This window comes from Haliotis rubra, unplaced genomic scaffold (assembly GCF_003918875.1).
Source record: "Haliotis rubra isolate DU_JTF1 unplaced genomic scaffold, ASM391887v1 Scf425, whole genome shotgun sequence".
NCBI lineage: Eukaryota > Metazoa > Mollusca > Gastropoda > Lepetellida > Haliotidae > Haliotis > Haliotis rubra.
In genome coordinates, this window is record NW_025767108.1 from 777,077 (window position 1) to 799,257 (window position 22,181).

At 40.6% G+C, this 22,181-nt stretch overlaps 1 protein-coding gene across 1 annotated transcript in view; it reads left to right on the forward strand.

Annotated features, from left to right (window-relative positions):
- The window catches only part of LOC124288796, a 318,833-nt gene that overhangs the window by 182,303 nt on the left and 114,349 nt on the right, over nt 1-22,181 (forward strand). Inside the window, exons 17-19 of the mRNA XM_046725327.1 lie at nt 348-515; nt 16,070-16,300; nt 19,384-19,554. Coding sequence (XP_046581283.1) covers nt 348-515; nt 16,070-16,300; nt 19,384-19,554 — 570 coding nt within the window. The remainder of the gene's footprint in view (nt 1-347; nt 516-16,069; nt 16,301-19,383; nt 19,555-22,181) is intronic.

The window sequence follows — 22,181 nt, forward strand, 5'->3', positions numbered from 1 at the left end:
ACATGTCTGATAGAATACAAATATTCCTGAAATGTCCGGTGAGGTGTAAAGCTTTTGTCGGTTTCGATTGTTGGTATCTATGATGTGCTTAAATGTGTGCACCTCATTATGCCAATCTCGTATGAGATGATAATTCTTGAAGGCATACATTTTGTTTTGTACATGTATTAGTGTGATTACCTTCATTTGGATGTGACATAATATGTAAATGTATTTCTTTGGCACTTTTCATTGTGGAGGTCAACTGATCGAAAGTTAAAATGACATTGCCTAAATTATTATCATAGACAAAAAATCCTGTGGACTAACAATGAACATGATACTATTTATCAATGGTTTCTTTTTAGATATGTACTTGCGAGATCTCAAATTCTGGCCCTCGGATAAGGCTGATGCTATCAGAAGACTCACTGCTTCATGCAACTCACATCTCAGAGATGCCGTCTTTTCTTCTGAACAAATCAAAATGCATTCTCGCGGCAGAGTGTATAAAGTTATTCCAAGCACTTGTCTCAGTAAGTTTAAACAGTTTCACTTTTTAATTGCAATTCCAGTTAAACGATTCGGTTAGCCTCAACTCTTCAGCATAGAAGAGAGAAAGTCCTTTCGATTTTTGTTTGGAATTTTGTGATGAATGTGTTTTGCAAATAGACCAATAACACAAACGCCAACGGAATTGGTGGTATAAATCCAGACTGGGCCCATGCAGGATGCAAAGCTACCATAAGTCTTCATGGTCTTTAGTATGGTGATCTACCTTCAGTTGTTGGCGTTTTGTATTGTGTATTGTCAGAATAGTGCTATTATTGTAACACCAAATGCTAGTCTTCAACCTAACGGTGATACTCTAGTTGTTTTAGTTGAAATATATTATTAAAAATCATCGTTTAACTGTATAACTTGATCAAGTCACAATATGGCTGAAACAATCCTGACGTGACTTAAGGTAAACTCACTCACTCATTGCATAGTGAAGGATGGTGTTTATCCTTGAGATTCCCCTGCAGATGTGTAGGTAGATTATCATTATATTGAGCACTAATGACCTGACCTTTCTATCGCGTTATATCATTCAAAGAAACTTGAAGCCATCGCATCAGCAAATAGAAGAGTTCATCCTTTCTTCTTTGGATCAGATCATTGCTAGTGCTTTTGTATGTTCACGTGTTGATATTTCTTTACCTGTAGTCTCGTCCAAGGATATAAGAAGTGAAACAAATGGTCTTAACCAGCTGAATTGGCTTTGTGACATGAGATATGAAGTTGATCGTCCACAATCACATCACTTATTTTATTAACATTTTCCTGGCTGAAGGTATTGGCAGGTCGTCCTGATCTTAGATCTTCTTTGAGGATCTCTTTTCCGCTCTAAACTCAGTTGCTTAATGTACTTAGTCCATTTACATCAACACAGAATGCATAGAGACAATATTTCTCAGAATTGTTCGACAACCTTATAATGAATTTAGCAACCGTATATTCTAGCCATCAAGCTCTGCAAATAGTAATATCTGGCCATGCTAAGCACCGTCGCATGCACAAGGTTAGAGACCTCCATCCCTTTGTGCGTGTCAACATGAATAAACATGAGTGGTATCAGCTCTCTATTTCGTTAGTGATGACCAACATCATGATTATCATCCATACACGCTGGGTGGGATTGCAACACATATTTACAGATTGTATTGTTACGCAACACTTCACATGGATGTGGAGAGGAATCAGTATCAAATTCCATCACCTAACTCTAGTGAGTTTCAGATGAAGTCACCATGGATCCGAACATCCGAAAACAGACACTATTGTTCCAATTAGAGATATGCAGATGCATTTCTCGAGAAGCCTGTGCCCAGATCCGATCTAGCAATATGTCCCTTCGGGAGGGAAAAAGAAGCACCAAATATCGCAAGCCAGATATATGCGAAGCCGAGACAGTATAGACTACGAGACACAAACACACACAGAGACAGAAACAAACAGAGGCCTTGGAGATTTTGTTAGAGAAGTGTCCCTATCTTTTCCCTTCCGACAAAGAGAAACAAATCCTAGAGCAATCGGGACACACGTTCTCCGAGCGGTACCAGATCCTTAGTGAGTTTCTCAAACTATATTTGCTGTGCTTTTGCCGATTCGTCAAAAACGTCAAAGTAGTAGATTTTGTCTACATTTACCCACCAAACCAATTTCGACCAGCAGCGGGCAAACTCCAAATCGTTCTCGCCGAATGCCTGGAAACGAAGGACAGACACCACCAATGCACCGACTGCTTCGCTGCTATACGACTGCACGACCTGCCATGTTGGACCGAGACAACTCTACTTGCCAGTTTGGCGTTAAAGACAACTGCCTTTGCAGCCAGAAATGCGTTCTCTGGAAAATCAAAGATACACCATATAAACCCCAGGAGTGACTCCCACTAGAGGTTCCAGAAGAAATCGAGATCTCCGACTGTGTCTCGAGCATGGAGAACCTGTACGACAGCGACTGCATCCTCTGGTGCCTACGATACAAACGTCAGACGTCTTAAATGCCATTGGAGACAAAACCATTCCTAAGTCCTCTGCAAACCCGCACATAGGCAAACGATGGTTTGATACAAACAAGTTAGAAAAAATAGGAAGAAGGCGGACAAATATTTCCGACAACATCATACTGTGCATAACCAGAATACTGTTAAAATGGCAAATGCCAGGGCAAGCGAGTACCTTTAAACAAACTAAACGCCGGTCATGGAGGAAATGTGTGGCCAAAATCAACTCCCGAACACCAATATTCAAGGTGTTGAACATGATTCAAAAGATTAAGGGAAAAGGATCAACATCTGGTGTTCGCCATCTCAAAGATAGTGACTCTCTTTTAACACATAAATTTGAAATTGCAAACATGGCCAAATTTTGGCAAACCACTCATCATCATCACATCATAACCCTCAGTTCCAGAAATACCAAACCCAACAAGAAAAGAAATCAGTCAATTTTAACTCTGATAATGGTGAGGATTACAATTAAACGTTTTCTCTCCATTAGGGCAGGGTCAGGAACAGATGATATTCATTATCAGCTCCTGAAACACCTCCCTGATTCAAGTTTGGAAACACTACTCAATATAAACTACCGTCCAAAAGAAAGTATACCACTAGTTTCGAAAACCAATTAAGAAACAACAAAAACGATTTCAACAAAATATGGTTTATATTTCATTAGAGTATTCATTTCTGCATTTTTTAACCGAAACACAATTCAGAAATAACAATGATAAAGAAATTGAAAGGAAACAGACACACGGGGGCTCAAAAAAAAGATCAGAACAATAAAACTGAACAAACAGAAGGTTTTTCAAAATGCCCGGTACCCAATTTAGAGCCATGTACTGCTTCAGTGGCGAGTATGTCCACCTTGTGCATTGACACAAGCAACAATACGTCGGCGCATGGATAACGTCAAGCGTCTGATGACTTTGCATAGAATCTGTTGCCAGGCGTCATTCAGGCACTGTTCCAGCTGTCGAACGTTGACTGGGGGTACTGGTCTGTTCCTAATCTGCCTGTCGAGATAGTCCCACAAATGCTCGATAGGGTTCATGTCTGGTGAACACGCTGGCTATGGTAAGACATGGACGTTCATGTTGTTCAGGTAGTCTCTTGTCAGTCTGGCAGTATGAGGTCTTGCATTATCATGTTGGAAGACAATGCCACGTGGCTGTTGGTGAATGAATGGAAGGACTACCGGTCGCAGAATGTCATCCCTGTACCTCTGTGCAGTAAGGTTGCCCCGAATGATGACTAGCCTTGTTTTCAGTCCACCACAACCCCATCCCCCCCCACCCCCACCCCACGACTTTAACACCATCTCCACCATACGCCGGAACTTCCTGGAAATGGATAGGAGCTAAACGTTCTCTAATACGTCTGTAGACACGTTGACGGCTATCAGCAGTGAATACGCAGAACCTGCTCTCACCCGAAAAGAGGACACGTCTCGGACTTGCCAACGTCGAACTTGTCTTGCCCACTGGAGCCTGTAACGCCGGTGTTGATGTGTCAGTACCACCCTACGGTATGGACGTCGTGCTTAAATGCCATGTTCACGCAGTCGTCGTGATACTGTCTGTCGACTAATACGATATCCGAGTGCCGTTGCTGACGTTGCTGTTGCCTGGGGTGGATAACCCGGATATGGCGGTCCTCCTGGGGCGTGATCACCCACAGTCTCCCACTTCTGGGCCTGTCTACTGTTTGCCCTGTTTTGCGGAAACGCTGAAACAACATGGTGATGCACACCCGGGTGCAGCCGAATATTCTCGCAATAAGGGGGCATCTGAAGCTCCTTGTTGATTCCTACTGCTCTCTATCTCTGTACTGCGGTCAGGCGTGGCATTCCCCGTGTGTGCTTATGATTTTAACCGGCAAAAATATTTGGTATACTTTCTTTTGGACGGCAGTATATTTGATGACATTTGGACAACCGGAAACTTTCCTCAGTCGTGCCACAATGCCATTATCACCCCTATACAAATATCCTCCTTAAAGACCTGAATGTGGTTTCCGAAAGAACCGAAATGCCATTCACCGTCTGCTGCGTCAGGAATCATTTATGAAATATTCCATTGGCAACATACAACACACTGTATCTATCTTTTTCGACTTAGAAAAAGCATATGCTACAACATGGAAACATGGTATTTTAAGAGATTTGCATGAATTTGGATTGAGGGGTAGACTACCTCAGTTCATATCTCAGTTTTTGAACAACAGACAATTTCAAGTAAGGGTGGCAACGGTCTATTGTAGCCGTCAAGCTCTGCAAATAGTAATATCTGGCGATGCTAAGAACCGTCGCATGCACAAGGTTGGAGACCTCCATCCCTTTGTGCGTGTCAACATGAATAAACATGAGTGGTATCAGCTCTCTATTTCGTTTGTGGTGACGAACATAATGATTATCATCCATACACGCTAGGTGGGATTGCAGCACGTATTTCCAGATTGCATTTTGCCTGCAAAAGCAATTTAGAAAATTAGATTCTATCCACCACCAAGGCATTAGGCTCTGTCTCGGAGCTTTTAGGATCTTTCCGGTAGACAGTCTATATGCGGAGGCTTACGAACCTTCTATTGAACAACGCCGCATTAAACTTTCACTGCAGTATATCACTATATTACGCTCCAATCAGTCCAATCCAGCATACAATTGTGTTCCACCATTTGGAATCAGAATTCAACCACACATATCTGAAGCTAATATTTATCTCAATATCATAGCATCTTACCGACTTCTGTAGATCTTACCCTCACCAAACTAAACATTTCGGAAACAAATCCTTTAGTGTTCCAACAGGAATACAACCAGTTACGTTCCAAGTTGCCAATGCTGCAGTCATTGGATCCAAGACTACCTCCTCTAGAATTCCTGACAATAGGTCGATTTTCACTGCTGTGGCCAAAGGTATCTTCACAGCTTTGACCTACATTGTAGATGCAAGAACACAACTCCGAAACTAGCATCGACATCGACAAAATCTAAGCACAAATAAGGTATTTCATGCATTTTTCTTTTAGAATAACACACGTTTTCATGCTCAAGAATTGCTCACAATTCTTTAGCAGTTTAACAAAATTCCATGCAACAAATATGTATTGAATGTTTAATTTTACCAAATTAAGGCATTTTGATAAAATTGAGGAAACTGTGATATAAATAATAATCCTTTAAAATTTTCGCTTTCAAATCATTTTCTCATATATGCTATTTTCTTGACCACTCAGACCTGAAATGAAAACATAATGTTTTTTACATGTAAACATTGATGTAAGAACTTTTGTTTCATGTTTCATTTCACCAAATCATTGCTATTCACAGGTAAAAGTCAAGATGTAGACAGTGAACACATCGTCAAAACATTATAATGTTATTAGTGCCGACCCAGAAATAAATTCTAAGCAGTCAGGCAACTCTATAGATTGGAAACAATGTATCTTTTGCCAGAATATTAGTAAAGAACCAGTGCAATCTCCTGCTAAATCCAAAAGAAAAAATGTTGATGCTGGGTACATATATGTTGCAGAACATCTGCTTCAGTTCAGCAAGATTAATGCACTACCATTAAATGTTAGCATTCAGCATCTCGATGAGGGCAGTGGGATTGAGAATATATTAAGCGTTCATGCTGTCTGGTAAAAATCATGTCGAAACAAAGTAAGCAATTTGAGATTTGAAAGAGCAAAGAAACGAATAATGAATATAGTGATGAAGCATTTCAAGTGAAGGAGTTCTTTTTTTATCAATCATTAACACAGGACCACCTTGACGTATGTATCTTTTGTGATGACATTGGTGGTTCTGCAGCACTTTATAAAGCATCTACCTGTGATGTTGATTTCAAAGTAAGAAAATGTGCAACAGAACTTCAAGATACAAAACTCCTTGGAAAATTGTCAGCTGGAGGGATGATGGCAATAGATGCTCAGTACCATGCAAAATGTTTGGCTGTGTTAGACAAACGTGCGTAGCTCAGAGACAGACATGAATTCAAGTGATGATTCTCTAAATAGTATTGCCTTTGCTGAATTCATTCCTGACATCGACACATTAAAGAATTAAGTGAGGCCTGTATTCCGCCTGGCAGATCTGCGAAATCTATACTCATGTAGACTGCATGAACTTGGTTTAGATTCTGCAACTGTACACACCACAAGACTAAACAATCGACTATTGTCAGCAATTCCAGATCTGAGAGCACACGATCAAGGCAAAGAGGTCTTACTGGCATTTGATAAAGATATTGGTCGTGCTTGTAGTCCTGATTATGATTCTGAGGCATTGGTACTAGCTAGGGCAGCAACAATTATCCGCAGAGATGTCTTTAGCTTGAAACAGACTTTCAGAGGAACATTTCCTCCCGATTGCAACTAACAGTCTGTTCCTGCCAGTTTGAAAGCTTTTGCCAGTATGATTTTAAATGGACCAGGTATAAAGGAACAATCCTCAACAAGAGATAAACAGTCCCTAGCATCCCAAACTATCTCACAACTTCCTGTCTTCAACAGCGTGAAAACTAGGAGCACCAACGAATCGCCTGCAACAAGACACCACAGAGATAGAGAAACACCACCACCAGTTTACTTTGGATTAAAGATCCATGGTGAAACAAGAAAACGAGATCTCGTTGACACATTTCATAATATGGGTTTGTGCATTTCTTATGACCGTGTCTTGTGTATTTCAACAGACATAGCCAACAGAGTCTGTGACATGTAAGAGAAAGAAGATTTGGTATGCCCACCGGAACTCTCAAGAAATATCTTCACAACAGCGAGTGTTGATAACATTGATAAAAATCCCGGCTCTAAAACATCAACAGGTTCCTTTCATGGTACCAGCATTTCATTAATGCAGCACCCATCAGCTGAATGGAAGAGAACAGCAAATACAGTTCTACTGATTGGAGAAAGTAGTCAAAACAGGAAGACCATTGCCAAGCTGCCGTTAGTCTATACCACTGTACCTCCTGCATGTTTTACCAAGACGGATCATTATGTGCCTCCCTTAAACGGACCTCTCACTCAAGATGAACATGATTAATGATCATGAGTATGAGTGGTTGGAACACGTAAAGGAACTTCTGGGATAAAAAGAGTTGGGAAATAATGATTTCCTCTCATGGCCAGCATTCAATGCATCATTACAGTCCCCAATAACAAATCCTCCAACCACAATTGCGCTTATGCCACTGTTTCTAGAATGTGCACACTCTGTTGCTATGATACAGCGTTCAATGAATGTGGTAAAGAAGGCCGTTGAGCACTTAAATCCAGGTCAGATGCTTTTACTTACCATGGATGAACCATTGTATGCAATTGCTATAACAATCCAGTTGAACTTTCCAGAATCATTATGGTGAATCCAATTTCCTTATTATGTTTGATGGATTGCATACTGATAAAGCTGCATTCAGGATCCTCGGAGACTGGCTTGAAGGAAGTGGATAGACAAATGCAATCTGTGTCGCCGGTATTGCCTCAAGCGGTGTTGCTGATTCCTTCATCAAGTGTACCCACCTCGCTAGAACAAGACATGCCCATCAGATCACGGCAACTGCACTATTCCTACTTCAATACCAGGCAAATGCTCACTATAAGGAAGCATAAGCAAACAAAGAAGACCTTTTAACTTTCAGAAGCTGGTGTGATGCAAAGTAAGCTTCTCATTCATAGTTTCAGTATTTGTCCCTTGTTCTTGATCTCGAACTTTGCATACTGTGCCTGGTGGGTGCAATTCGAACAACAGATTTCCCAAAGTATGTATATCACTTGTCAGATTAATACCCTGGGTCTTTATCAACTATACACAATGGCTTTCAGTTCATATTAGAGACATGTCTTCTTTGTCAGTCGAACACCCAGCACTGTACCACAAATTGTGTTCCGGTGGATTTGAAGCACATAATACTAAACGGCCATTCTCTGCCATGACACTAGATCAGGATCATGAACAAGGCAATGCTCTCGTGAAAAGAGATGCTGTTGGACTGACAGAAAACCCATCAGCACTCAGGCGATGGATGGTTGCAGGACCGGAGGTGTCAAGAATGATGCAAGAATTTAAACATATCAGAAGAAATCTAGAAAGTGCCAAACATCATGAGCAAGCAGCAGCTGTACAGATGACATTTGCAAAGGATGTTTCATCACTTGTAACTGTAATGAAGGACATAGGAAATCCTTTCAGTGAGGACAGTGGTGATCTCTTGACACTAGATACCAGGGATATTATGATGTAATGGAGACGATCAGAATGGATGCAAAGCAGGCAGGGACCATTTTGTAATGGAAAGGTTTGCTGACAGATCAAAACCAATAAAGGAACCAATAAAGAAGAACAAGCTGCCACCATTTTCAAGACGGAAGACTCTTCCTCTAAAGAAGACTCATGTTGCAGCACTCAAGGGAGAATGTGCTCTGTTTTCGAGGTTGTACATTGCATGTCAGTCAAGAGAAGAAAACCTTGACGATTTTTTTCTTGTACAACTTGAGCATCTACAAGCGGAGCCACCAAATGCTACTCCAGAAGTTTCTGCAGCGATACTTGATGGTCCCATGATTGTGCAGATGCTTCATCCAAGAACATCAATAACATTTCATGACTATATCCAGAATGTATTTCTACGATACATGTTCCAGTATCTTGAACATGTGCACAGACCTGACATTGTTTGGGACACCTACAAAACAGAAAGCCTTAAAGCATTCACCAGAGAAAAACGAGGCAAGGGTCTAAGAAGAAGAGTCAAACCATCATCACTTGAGCGAAGTAACTGGCAAAGCTTCCTTGGAGTTGATGAGAACAAAACTGAGCTTTTGCATTGCTAGCTGAACAGGCTACTGCAACAGCATTAGAAGGGAAACACATTTACAGCACTCTTGAGACAAACGTTGTAACCTCTCCTGAAACAGCTGACAGAAGACTTCTGGAGGATTGCTCACATGAAGAAGCCGACACCCGTCATGTATTGCACCTATCTGCTGCTTCACAAAGTGGTCACAAGAAGGTGGTGATCAGGACTGCAGACACATATGTTGTTGTCATAACGGTAACAAACATCCAGCAGATACCAGTTGATGAAGTATGGATATAATTTGGCGTAGGCAAGCACAACAGATATATAGCTGCACATGAAATTGGAACTACCCTTGGTCCATTGAAATCAAATGCATTGTCAGTATTGCATGCCTTCACCGGCTGTGATTTCACTTCATTTTTTGCCGGGATAGGGAAGAAAACTGCTTGGGATACTTGGAATGTATATCCTGAAGTCACCACTGCATTCCTGTCACTTGCAGTTGCCCCAGCAGATATTTCTGACACCGAAATATTAGATTTATCGAACTTAACTTATCTAAAGCCAGAAGTTAAGAACTTACAAATTGATATCAATATATGCAGTACAACAAGGCAATTTCTGAAAATTAGGTTATTTTGGTGGCCATCTTGGATTTCTATCACCACCAGGTGGTGCTGCATGTTAAATAAGGAATATTTAGAGTACTGTTGAATAATCCTGAAAGTAAATACTGAATATGACAAGATAATTATGATATGTTGAGCATACAATGACATCATTGGAGATTTCAGTCAAATTGGTGTCCATCTTGGACTTTCTGCCACCAGGGGACACTGCTGAGCCGGATCCATATCCAGAAATGTTCGGAATCGTTCAATATATAAGTGTGCCAAGTTTGGTGCATTTAACCCAAAGTGCGCAATTTTTGCCTTAACTATCTATTACTTTCACCGACAAGTATCACCACTACTATCGCCGACACCTTCACCACTGTCAGTGTTCACATCACCAACCATGGACGTTGTTGTCCCCTCAGAAGAATGAAGACGTGACCATTCCTCACCGTAGAGGTGACTATCATCATCAACGTTGCCCTGTGACGCCATGTCTTACCCTTGAACCTTGAGCACAACACTCCAGACGTTTCACACACGTTACACGGTGGTGTAACACTTGCAAAGATTTCAGCAGCCACTGCTAAACGTTGAATGCTGCTGACCACTCATGAATGTGATGAGTATTGATTGATTGATTTTATTTCAGAAATGTAGGCCGACCTCGTTAAATAAATTATGACATGTGACAATATTTGATTGATTTGCCAACAACGTTTAAATATGCTTACATGATACATTTAAATCATTTACAATTGTTTTCAATCCAGTTTTGTCTTAATTTAAAGCTGTAAAATGTAAAAGTTCCTAATTTCCAAGCGTGCTGCTTGTTACAAATTGACATGATATTACATTATACTAATATTTTGCAATATGTATGTATTCATTTCTTAAGTTTTCATACAATGGACAAATTAAAAGAAAAGGTTCTTCATCCTCAAGCAATCTTATTGAATAAATCTTTTAACAATATAAACACACTCTTTTTTCAACTGTGATACTTTCCCAACGTCCTGACTCAATACGTAAATTATGGTTTCCACTGCGAAATTTGGTCAAAAACTTTTTTAAAGGTTGTGTTTTTATGTTAGTCAAATATTGTTCAGGTTGAAGTGAGAACTTAAATTTTTCATAGAAACTTAATTTAACATTTTCATTTATATTACATAACCATTTTTGAGACATCTTTGAGTCTTTGTACAAAAGAATTTACAAACATATGCGCATTTCCAAAACCTTGATTCAGCCAAGCAAAACCAAAACCATACTCAAACAAAATGTCTCTAACAAATCCAAGCCATGTTTGTCTACCAACATTATCAAGAGAGTACATCACTTTATAACAAATAAGTGGATATCTACAATCTGGCATGGACAATACTTTCAACCAGTATTTAATACATTTTGTTTAATACATGCTCACGTCTCATGTGATGAGTAATACTTGGCTGTGTGCAAATTTTCTTAATCAAATGTAGATGCAAGAACTCCAAAACTCGCATCGACAGGGATTCATTAGAGTTACATTTTTCGCCACTGACATTGGAACGTTGACATGACTCGATCCATCGATGAGGTTTAAGAAACTAAAAGAAACAAAATCATTCTTTTAGATAATACATTAATTACAGCATCTAAATATGACTTTTCTGAATTTTCAAATATAAGATTTCAAGATTATCAAATAGAGCACTTCAAAATTGTCAGGTAAAACGTTTGAATAATGTCAGACAATGCATTTCAATAACGTGCTTCAATAACAGCTTTCTATCAAAATTACACAATAATAATGGTCAAAGTATTCCGAATGATAAATCCAACAACATATACTATTCAAATATTATGTAAAGCGCACAAGATATGATTAAAAGTACTCACATTTTTGTTGCTATACAGAGAGGTTTGCAGACAGCCAAGTGACCATATGGATATCACCGTGAATCAGACTTTGCATGAAGATTTTGTGCAAGGGTTAGGTCATGTGATAATCATTAACGAAAGTGAGGCTATATATACTGAACAACATTGAAAACGCACCAGTCTAAAATTGTCCATATTTTCATCAAGATGGATTTCAGCATGACAATGATCAATGAATATAACTAACATGAAGTCGAAGGGCATGTCCAGTTGAAAAAATGCTTTAAAAACAAATTCCTGTCCACAGTATGACTCTTAATTCCAAAATGCATCAACATGCAGCCACGCCATGAAAAAAGCGCAAATTTCATTCTGAAATTATACTGACTGTGACATTAAAAGCAGGTGTATGGGAACCGATTCTTATTATTTCACTAACGATTGTGAAACGAGGACAGTGGTGCCGAGGTTAACACCTCACGAAAGAGAACGTGCACTAGGCATGATTCAGGTTGGCACCAGCAGCAGGGATATTGCTCAACAACTTCGAGTTGGCCACTCCACCATCGTTAGGCTTCATAGACGACATCAGTAGACCGGCAGCACCCGTGACCTTCAATGATCTTGGCAACAACGTGTTACGACGCTCCATCAGGATCGCCATATTGACCATGTCCATATCAGTGATTGAACACTGCCGACTGCCAGGACTGCTGCACTAGTTCAAGGTTGACGTGGGGGTCATCAGCGCTGACTCCATGCGACGCCGTTAACACGCTACAGGGCTCCATGCTCGACGTTCTCACGTTGGACCAATTCTGACTGACAGACACCGTAATGAGCGTATACAATGGGCTAGCAGGCATTTTCAGTAAAGGTTACAACACTGGCATGGTGTGGTAGTCACTGACGAGTCACGTCTTCATCTACGTTATGCTGACGGCGTAGACGTGGTGAACGTTATGCTGATGAGTGTGTGGTTCAGACAGACCTTAGGGTGGTGGGAGTGTCATGGTCTGGGGTGGAATAAATTACAATCACAGGACTGCCTTCATGTCTGTCAAGGGAGAGTTAATGCCCTTTATTACCGTGTGCAGATTCTTCAGAATCACATCGTATCTTTCTTCAATCACCACCAAGAAGTCCATACCTTTCAACAGGACAACGCACGGGCACACACAACAAGACTTTCCATGCAGTATATGGCCCAGCAACACATCAGGTTATTCATTGGCCAGCACAGTCGCCAGATGTATCCCCAATGGGGCACTTATGGGACGAAATTGGTCAAAGTCTTTAGCGGCGACAACAAATGCGAAACATCCGGGAACTTGAGGCTGCACTACTGCAGAAGTGGAATGCCATCCTCAATAACTCTATTCGGACGCTTATTGACTCAATGAGGAGACGTTGAAATGCATGTGTCAATGCAAATGGCGGTCACACGCGATATTGACTTTTCCATTTGACCCCACGTGTGTTTGATCCTTTCTGACTGTGGAACATTTCAATGAATGAGCGTCTTTTCTGTGTTGCTGTTTTAGTCAGTCGTCCATCTGTAATTATCCACTCCAAAAACATCAATTCCTTACACGTGCTTTTAATAATCTCAACTTTTATAAGTGGTGCGTTTTCAATGATGTTCAGTATAAAAACTGATTAAATTTGGAAAAGTTTTGCCATTATGCTGGATTTGAACCCTAGCATTTTGGATTTCAAGTCTAGTGTGTTAACCACTAGGCAATCGCACAAGACGCTCATATATGGCTGGTTGAACATTACTGAGTAAAATAACAGATTCATTGTCTTGCCTTCAAGCACTTCAAAATGTAACTCCAAGTCCCCTGTCATCCAAGAAATTTTAGAACTTTACAACGATCTTTCTACTGGCCAACCTGGCACCGTCCTCTGTTGATTACCGGGTCACGTTGGCATAGCAGGTAACACAAAGGCCGAAGCTGCAGCTAGGTAGCTCTTGACAAGCCCTTATGTCAACCAATCAGGGGATTTGCTTCGACCACACACCCGTTTTGTGCGGACATATCGTCATCCATTTGTGTCAAGATCGTTTAGTTGAGGGTCAAAATCGGGTTTCAATCGACTTGCAGAAATAACAATAAAGAATTGGAAGGTTTCATGAGTGGTCATCGATATGCCAATCCTCCATAATTATGTTCACATTAAGTTTAAATCGATTGCATGCGATGGTAGCGTAGTGATCGGCAAAGCAAGCGGGTAGGGTGCACCCACAGGGGCGTGTCACTTGAATGCCAAGGCCATCTATGGCCGACAAGTGAGTATGATTGCCGATGGTTTTGGAGAAAATGCCTGCTTACTGTCGAGGAAATGATTTGTAGATGTTGCAATAAGTTTTTAGACCCGTGGAATGTCGCTGCCGATCGAATCTAGACTTACATAGGTGCTGTCAAAGTGACTGGAATTAATAAACGAATTTAACAGGTGAGTTTTCACTGTCTTGGGTGATCCATGTTTTTGGCTTGGAATTGCGGAGGTAGCTGTTTTCGGTGAGTCGTGGCGTATAACTTTTGAAATAATGATCCGATTGTGACCATTTATAGCTCATGTTGTAGGGAAATCATCTCGCTTTCGATCCGTAGGCCTCGACGGGGCCTTAAAAATAGTTTACGTGGTGAAATCTAAGTTTGATTGAGGAGGGGGTGGTTCTGTCGTTACATCCCTTTCCTTTTATATAGTTCTAGGGTAGGGTCTATATACCTATATGTCTTTCTAACGCTGTTTCTAAGCGTGACACGCCCCTGTGGGTACACCGATGTGTCCAGCCTTGTCATAATGTAAATTGTACTGTGAAGCATTTCGAGTCGGGGGTCGTCTCCAATGCTATAATTTTTTTAAACATCTTTAATCCTCGCAAAGACAAGAGGGCCTGTGACCGGACCTCGATCCAGCAAATGTAAACAATACATACCGGAAGTCACGTGACCCGGAATGAATACCAAGGAGGCCACACCTCCGACAGCTGTCAAAATGTGATTCCAAATAAGAATGAAGCCAAATCCTAATAATTTACAGTGCAGTATGTATGTCTCGGCTTTAGACGATTCCAATCATCCCCTGTGGAAGAAAACCCTTAGCAGAGACTGTAACTTGATAATGTAAACATAGCAAATCGGAATGACTATGGATCGCGATGACAATCAGCGACTGTCAAATCATTAAATAAACTGTAAACTGTAATATTTCATACTGACGATAAATCACTCGCGACTTGTAACTGTGACTGTACCTGTATCTGTAACCTGTACAGTTGAATCATACGATCCAGGAATATTCCGTCGGAATGAATCCGGATCGACTGTCGGATTCTCGTAACTGTCAGACGGAATGCGGATGTCAACAAAGTTGAAAATAACCCCCTATAAATCACTTATCCACAACTAGATACTTAGAGAGCAGACCAAGTATCAATAAATGTTACTTAAAAGTTATGCAATAACAATGTCTTATAATACGTACAGTAGAATTTAGCTGTGACGCAACCCAGGAACCCTACCTTGCTTGTCAAAGTCAAAATTGCCGCCCTGACGCTAACCTTGACAGCTCTATTTATAGGTTACCTAAGGTCACATGATACACAAACGTGGCGTCATAAAATCTAAGATGGTGACTGTAAACATGACTGAGGTTACTTGTGCTGGAATTTACTGTTATAACTTGATACTGTTGCTTGGAAGGGGACTGCACAAAGGTATGTCACCTTAATTAAATGCAGCATGAGGCTGGTATCATGGCTGGAATCACTTCGATGGCTGAGAGCTTTATTATCTCTGTACTTGAAGCCAAGATTAGACATGATAGTTTTGTAACAATATGTTTGCTCCAGTTTTAAAACCAACACTTACCCTTTGTCCTATATATTTGTGAATGCCTCTTACAAATGTTATATTATAGGTGAGAAAACATTTCTCATCTAAAATTTAGTTAATGGTTATTATACATCAAAAAGCAAAACATCAGTTTACCACAACATAACCTTCGTTGAGAGGCATTTAGTTATTTGGAGCGCTGAGGAAGTAGAATAAGAATATAAAATCACTTGCTTGTTAACAGTGTTTGAAGGCACACTGAAACGTCGCTCCTATTGTAATAAAGACTATTATTATTGTTCCTTTTATTCCTTAAAACGTAATCTGTCAAGACAAATATTGTAAAATACTAAAGCTTCTGTACGCCTTTAACTTTGGCTTATATGAACTGATAAATGTTCTATTCAACAGAACCTGATGTTTGTGCTTCAAGTCCATGTGGAGACAGCATCTGCATTCCTACCCGCAACGGATTCAAATGTTTTTGCAGAGGAGGTTTCTCTGGGGAAAAATGTGACGTGCCACCTGATTTGTGCAAAGACAATATTTGTAGGCAAAATGCTACCTGCCTGGCATCAGGGCTTGGATATCGATGTGTCTGTCCTCCGGGTTATAGAGGAGAACTGTGCGAGTTTGAAATAGGTATGTATCAATGATGAAAGTATTAATATACGAACAAAATATATGGGTTTGATTGATGTTCGAATGTTTTACAGGTGTCTATGCGCACCTCCATAGCAAAGGTTGGTAAAGTACTAGAAATATTATCATGAAGAAAAACTGCCACACGCTTTAGTATCAGCGAGAATCACATTCTGAACTTCATGTCAGACATAAACGTCCAGTAACTGATAGGTAAATACTGAAACCGGAAATCTAACATTGAGATATGCTTGACAATGCAGTAAATACAGAGCTTTTTTGTCAGCTGATGACAAACTGTTTGCAGAAGTGCTATATTCATAATGTTGAGATTTGTCCCAAGACAACATATTCGTAAACAAAGTGACATTCGACTGTAGAGAAATAACAAACGGGGAATGATGAATTGCCCAACTTCGTGGGACATAACGGCATTGTAGTCCCTATACCAAAGCCTTGCCGGGATCATACCGATCAGTCTAATTACAGACCAATCTCTTTAACGTGTTGTGTCTGTAAAACCATGGAACGAATGATAAACAATAAATAAACTTGGTATCTTGAAACCAATTACCTTTATATTCAATGTGGATTCAGGAAAACTCGTAGTACCATTGACCATTTGGTACGTTTAGAATCCTTTGGTAAAAACTATTCGAAAAAGCATACGGTACCACTTGGAAGCATGGCGTTTTACAGTATATTACAAAACATTATTCTAAGGAATCTAACCTTGCATTTAATTGTGTCTTCAATCCCCTCTATGAGGATTTATAAAACAATCTCTTGTCCCGCCTCTTTGGCAAATAATTAAACCATTCATTTCTGCTGCCGGCATACAGCTGCAAAATATATCTACTTCCCGACTTCTTTCTTCTCCTCCTTGGCAATTAGTGAGGACATAAGTCGACCTAACATTAACTACATTTTAAAAAAATCAAAAACTAACGAATTACAAAATAAACAAGAATTTAATCAATTAAAACAAAATATTACTGAGTCAAAAAAGAAACTTCACAAAATGTAATTTGAAAAATGGGATCCCTATCTTTCGACTCTAGAAAAACATTAGCAAAACCCACTCAAACCCATCCATTCGTCGTGCAAATGACGTTAGTGCCAAATCAGGTTTTGCACGTGCAGTCGATCACGTGATCTTCGCATCGAAGTTTTCTTCATATGCACGTGTTTGCATTGGCCTCAAGAATTGAAAAAAACACTTTTAAACCACAGTTCGAACGGTACTTGAAATGCCATGGTTGTCAAATGTGCAACGTGAACGTGCCGTTTGCATGCTGCAAGCGGGAAGATCAGTTATTGACGTCGCAAGAGCAATGGGATGCAGCCGTCGTACGGTGTATGACTTGCTAGGTCGTCTACATCAAACTGGCACCACTTCTGATCGCCCAAGGTCGGGTCGTCCACGTGTGACGTCACGAGCAGAAGACCGTCAAATCGTCCTACGTCACCTACGTGGCAGATTTCTGCCGGCTACACGAATCAGGGCTGAGATGTTGAGAGGTCGACTGTCCTCACAGACCATTCGAAATCGGTTGCGGGCTGCCAATCTCCATTCTCGACGTCCATATCATGGGCCAATATTGACGCCGTTTCATCAACGTCAACGTCTGCTGTGGGCCCAACGTCACCTCCGATGGACCCAGAGAGACTGGAATTAAGTCGTCTTTAGCGATGAATCCAGGTTTACCCTCAGATTCGCGGACGGCAGACATAGAGTCTGGAGACGACGTCGTGAACGGTATGCCCAATGTTGTGTACAGGAAGTCGACAGACGGACGTTGCATGGTGTGGGGTGCTTTCTGTGGGAACAACCGTTCCCGACTTCTGGTCGGTCATCCGTGGAAATCTCACAGCTGCTGCTTACCGCGACCAGGTGCTCACCCCTGAACTCGTTCCTTTCATGGCGGCTCATGGCCCAGGCCTGCAGTTCCAGCATGATAATGCTCGGCCGCGATGTTGACACGAAATTTCCTTCAAAACGCTGGAATCAACGTCATGGACTGGCCATCGAGGTCCCCTGACCTTAATCCAATAGAGCACGTTTGGGATGCACTTGGGAGAAGGCTTCGTGGTCTTAGGAACCAACCTCAGAATTTGCAGGAACTTGGCGCTGCCTTGCTTGTGTTAACAAGCATCAGGCAGTCGATGAAGAGACGGTGTTTGGCAGTGGTGAATGCGGGGAGGGGGTGCGACCACACACGATATTGAACTGAGAAATTTCATATTTTTATCCTTGTGACTTAACATTCTGTATACCCATGTTTTGGAACGGCGATGTAGCCTAATGGAACTGATTATGGCACTGTCAGTGTATCGAGTACATCACACAGATCTCAGAAATGAAATAATAACAATTTAACCATCTTACCATCTCTTGTTCTTTTATAGTGCCCTGAAGAAAGAATGTGAAGGTTTTTTTTGACTCAGTATATTTATGGTGAATTCAAAACTTGTTTTAGCTACGATATGGCTGAAATATTGCCGATGTGACTGTAAATCTTAACTCACTCACTCACCCCATTTGATGACATATGACATTTAGCATTGGGCCAAGACTGTTGTCAAAAACTATAAATTTAATCATCTTACAAGCCACTGCAAGATCATCAGAGCTACCATAAGGACTGAGCCTTGGGCAGCTTGAGAATAAGAAAATGATTAAACCTCTGGATCTGGACGATTTCCTTGTGTTTACGACAACCTTTATACTTCAGTTGTTACATTTAAGAGAACGTCCATTACACTCCTCACATTTGTCCTCCCACCACATTTACAACAAACGCGATGAGTGTTCCTACACTTAGGTGAGACATGGACTAACATTTGAAACAGCGAATAGTTAGATATTCATCAAAGCATATAGAGGTAAATAATCACTACTTCTTATAAGCTGTCACATGATGTCAATCAAATTCTTCTATTTGGTTAATATAACTAAGAGTGAGAGAAAGATGATGAATGGACATGTACATGGACAATTTCGGTTGAATTCTATCATAATCTGCCTGTAAACTATACACGTGAATTACCCTTGAAGTTCTAGCCTTTGTACTGTTCTACAGCTGATGGTGGGTGGAGTAAGTGGATGGAATGGAGTGAGTGCTCAGTAACCTGTGGAAATGGAACAAGGAAAAGACATCGTTTCTGCACTAATCCGCCACCAGATAGACATGGGAAGACATGTCCTGGTAACAAGCAGCATACAATCTATTGTGAGAAACAGACATGCCCAGGTAAAATATGTATTTATCATACTATATACACAATTCTCAATTACCATTTAGTTGCATGCTTCACAATAACCACAGTTTGTATACGTACAAATAAATCCAGAATGTTATGTTAATGTTTACGGACATGCAATAATGAGTAAGTTGATAAAATATCTGACAATGGACTACATACAAATCTGCAAATTCTGTCTGCCGACTATTCCCGATATATCAAAGGAAGCATTCTCGTGAAATGGATATCAGTTGTGATCGAACATACATACTAGTAGAAACAGTTATTCCAATGCGGTAGACGTCCAATGTCTTCAAGTTCTTAAACGTTCATCCAATGTATTTGCCCCGTTGTGTTGCCTTGCTCTATTTTAAAGAAACGCGCTTTACGTTCTACTAAATATTTATGCTTTACGTATCAGTTTGTGAAGGGGATCACGCGTATTTAGTCTTTCAGGTCACTATACTTCTTGATCGATCGTTATTGAGGGCCACGGTCCCTAACACGGTGACCTAACTTTATTTGATGGCGATATCCAGCCCTCTTTTATATTGTGTTTGTCAATGAAAAGCTTCATATTTTAATTTTCTCATACTAGTTTAAATAGTATATGTGATATTTTACTAATTGTCCTTCGATGACAGCTTTTTATAAAGTATTCTAAGATTTATTCTTAATTTATGAATTTCTGTCGTCGTCACGATATGGCTGAAATATTGCCGACATGACCTAAACTCACTCACTCACTCGTTATTGAGGGATGTACATGGTACAGGAAGCAGTAGTTGTTTGAAGTTAGGGTGTTGATAATCGTATTTCAGCAATAATAGTTTCCATTGCACACACAAGCAACAGCAAAGATTTCAATATTATTTACTTTATGTATTATAAAAATAATCATCAGATGATAATCAGTTGCTCAAATGTAGCACAAGATATTATTTTGACTTGCCGAGGTTCACCATGGCACACATGAAACATTCACATTTCAAGGTGAAGATTATCTGTTCTCAGTATCGTGTATCGAGTCCATGCCTGGCATCATCGCCCCTTGGTAACAATCAGAGTACGAATTGAGGCCTGGGGAATGTTTACCTTCTCTTCCTGCAGTGCTTGTGACAACTATTGGAGGTCTTGTGGTTGTTGCTGACGTGATCACAGGCATCTTATAAATGTTCGTTAGGGTTCACATCTGGAGACCATGGCAGTACTAGGATGTACAGTCCGTTTGAGTCAGAAACGGACCGATGAATTGTAAATTTTATCATTGTACAAAATTACCACATATATATAAATAGTACACATGTTTATCATTTACTAATACCCAACAGCTTTCTTATATTTGAAAATTGTCCGGACTCCACAAAAAAAGTTGTTTAAGAAACTATCATCATTGAAACGTAACAGCCACTATCTCGTCGTGCACGGGATACACATGCCTGATGAAAATTGAAGTTGAATGCTGACGTGAAACAGTTGATGATTAAAATGTACGATTTTTTCCGTGCTGAAGCCGAAAGGGGCAAACCATTTAATGCCATTAATAAATTCCGTAAGCGGGCAGCAAAAGCTTTAGGAATATCAGCAAGGGTACTGACAAATGTTCTGGAACACAAACATTGTGAGGGTGATGCGAAGCAGATAGGGGTCGTGTCAAAATCACACAACTTAAAACGTTTGGACAACTTTCAAAAGAACCTTGTAAGGCAGTCTATCAACAAGCTCTATTCTGAAAACAAATACATGTCGCTGAAAATTTTAAAAAAGCGTTTGAAGCAAGAACACAACCTCAGAGTATCAAAGTACACACTCTGGCGACTCTTACACTCTTTCGGGTATCATTATAAGAAAATTTCGGGGGAGAATAGGTCAGTACTCTGAACGCCCTGATATCGTTTGCTTGAGAAATACTTTTCTCAGGGTTATAAAGAAGTAGCGTGAGGAAGGGTTCGAGCCAGTGTACTTGGACGAGACCTGGGTCAATGCCTCGCACACTGCCAGCAGTCAGTGGGTACCCGATGGGGGTGATAAGGGGTCACGTAGAAAGCTGCCTCTAGGGAAAGGAGAGAGACTAATCATTCTCCATGCTGGTTGATCCAGCAAAGGCTTTCTCCAAGGCTGTGACTTGGTATTCAGGCCAAAGTCCACAGATAACAGAGACTACCATTCCGAGATGAATGGTGCGGTTTTTCCTCGATTGGGTACCAGCTCTACCAGAGAAGTCTTTTATCGTAATGGACAATGCCCCATACCACAGCGTACAGGACCCCGACAGTAAAGCCCCGACACATTTCTGATCGCACGGCCTTCAAAGGCAACGAAGCCTCAGCTATATGCGATCATAAAACCCCACAAAGGTGAACCTTTCTACAAAGTTGACAGTTACATAAAAAGTAAGGGTCACGATATTCTGCGACTTTCACCCTATCACTGTGACCTTAAACCCATTGAAATGATATGGGGTATTGTCAAAGGAGACGTTGCCAGATCAAACACAACTTTTAGATTACGTGACGTAGAGGTTTTGGTTAAGGAATCCCTTAACAAAATCACGACTGAAACTTGGCACAACTGTGTCAACAAGGTAGCTAACGTCATTGAACAAGGTTACTGGTCTCGGAATGGCTTACAACAG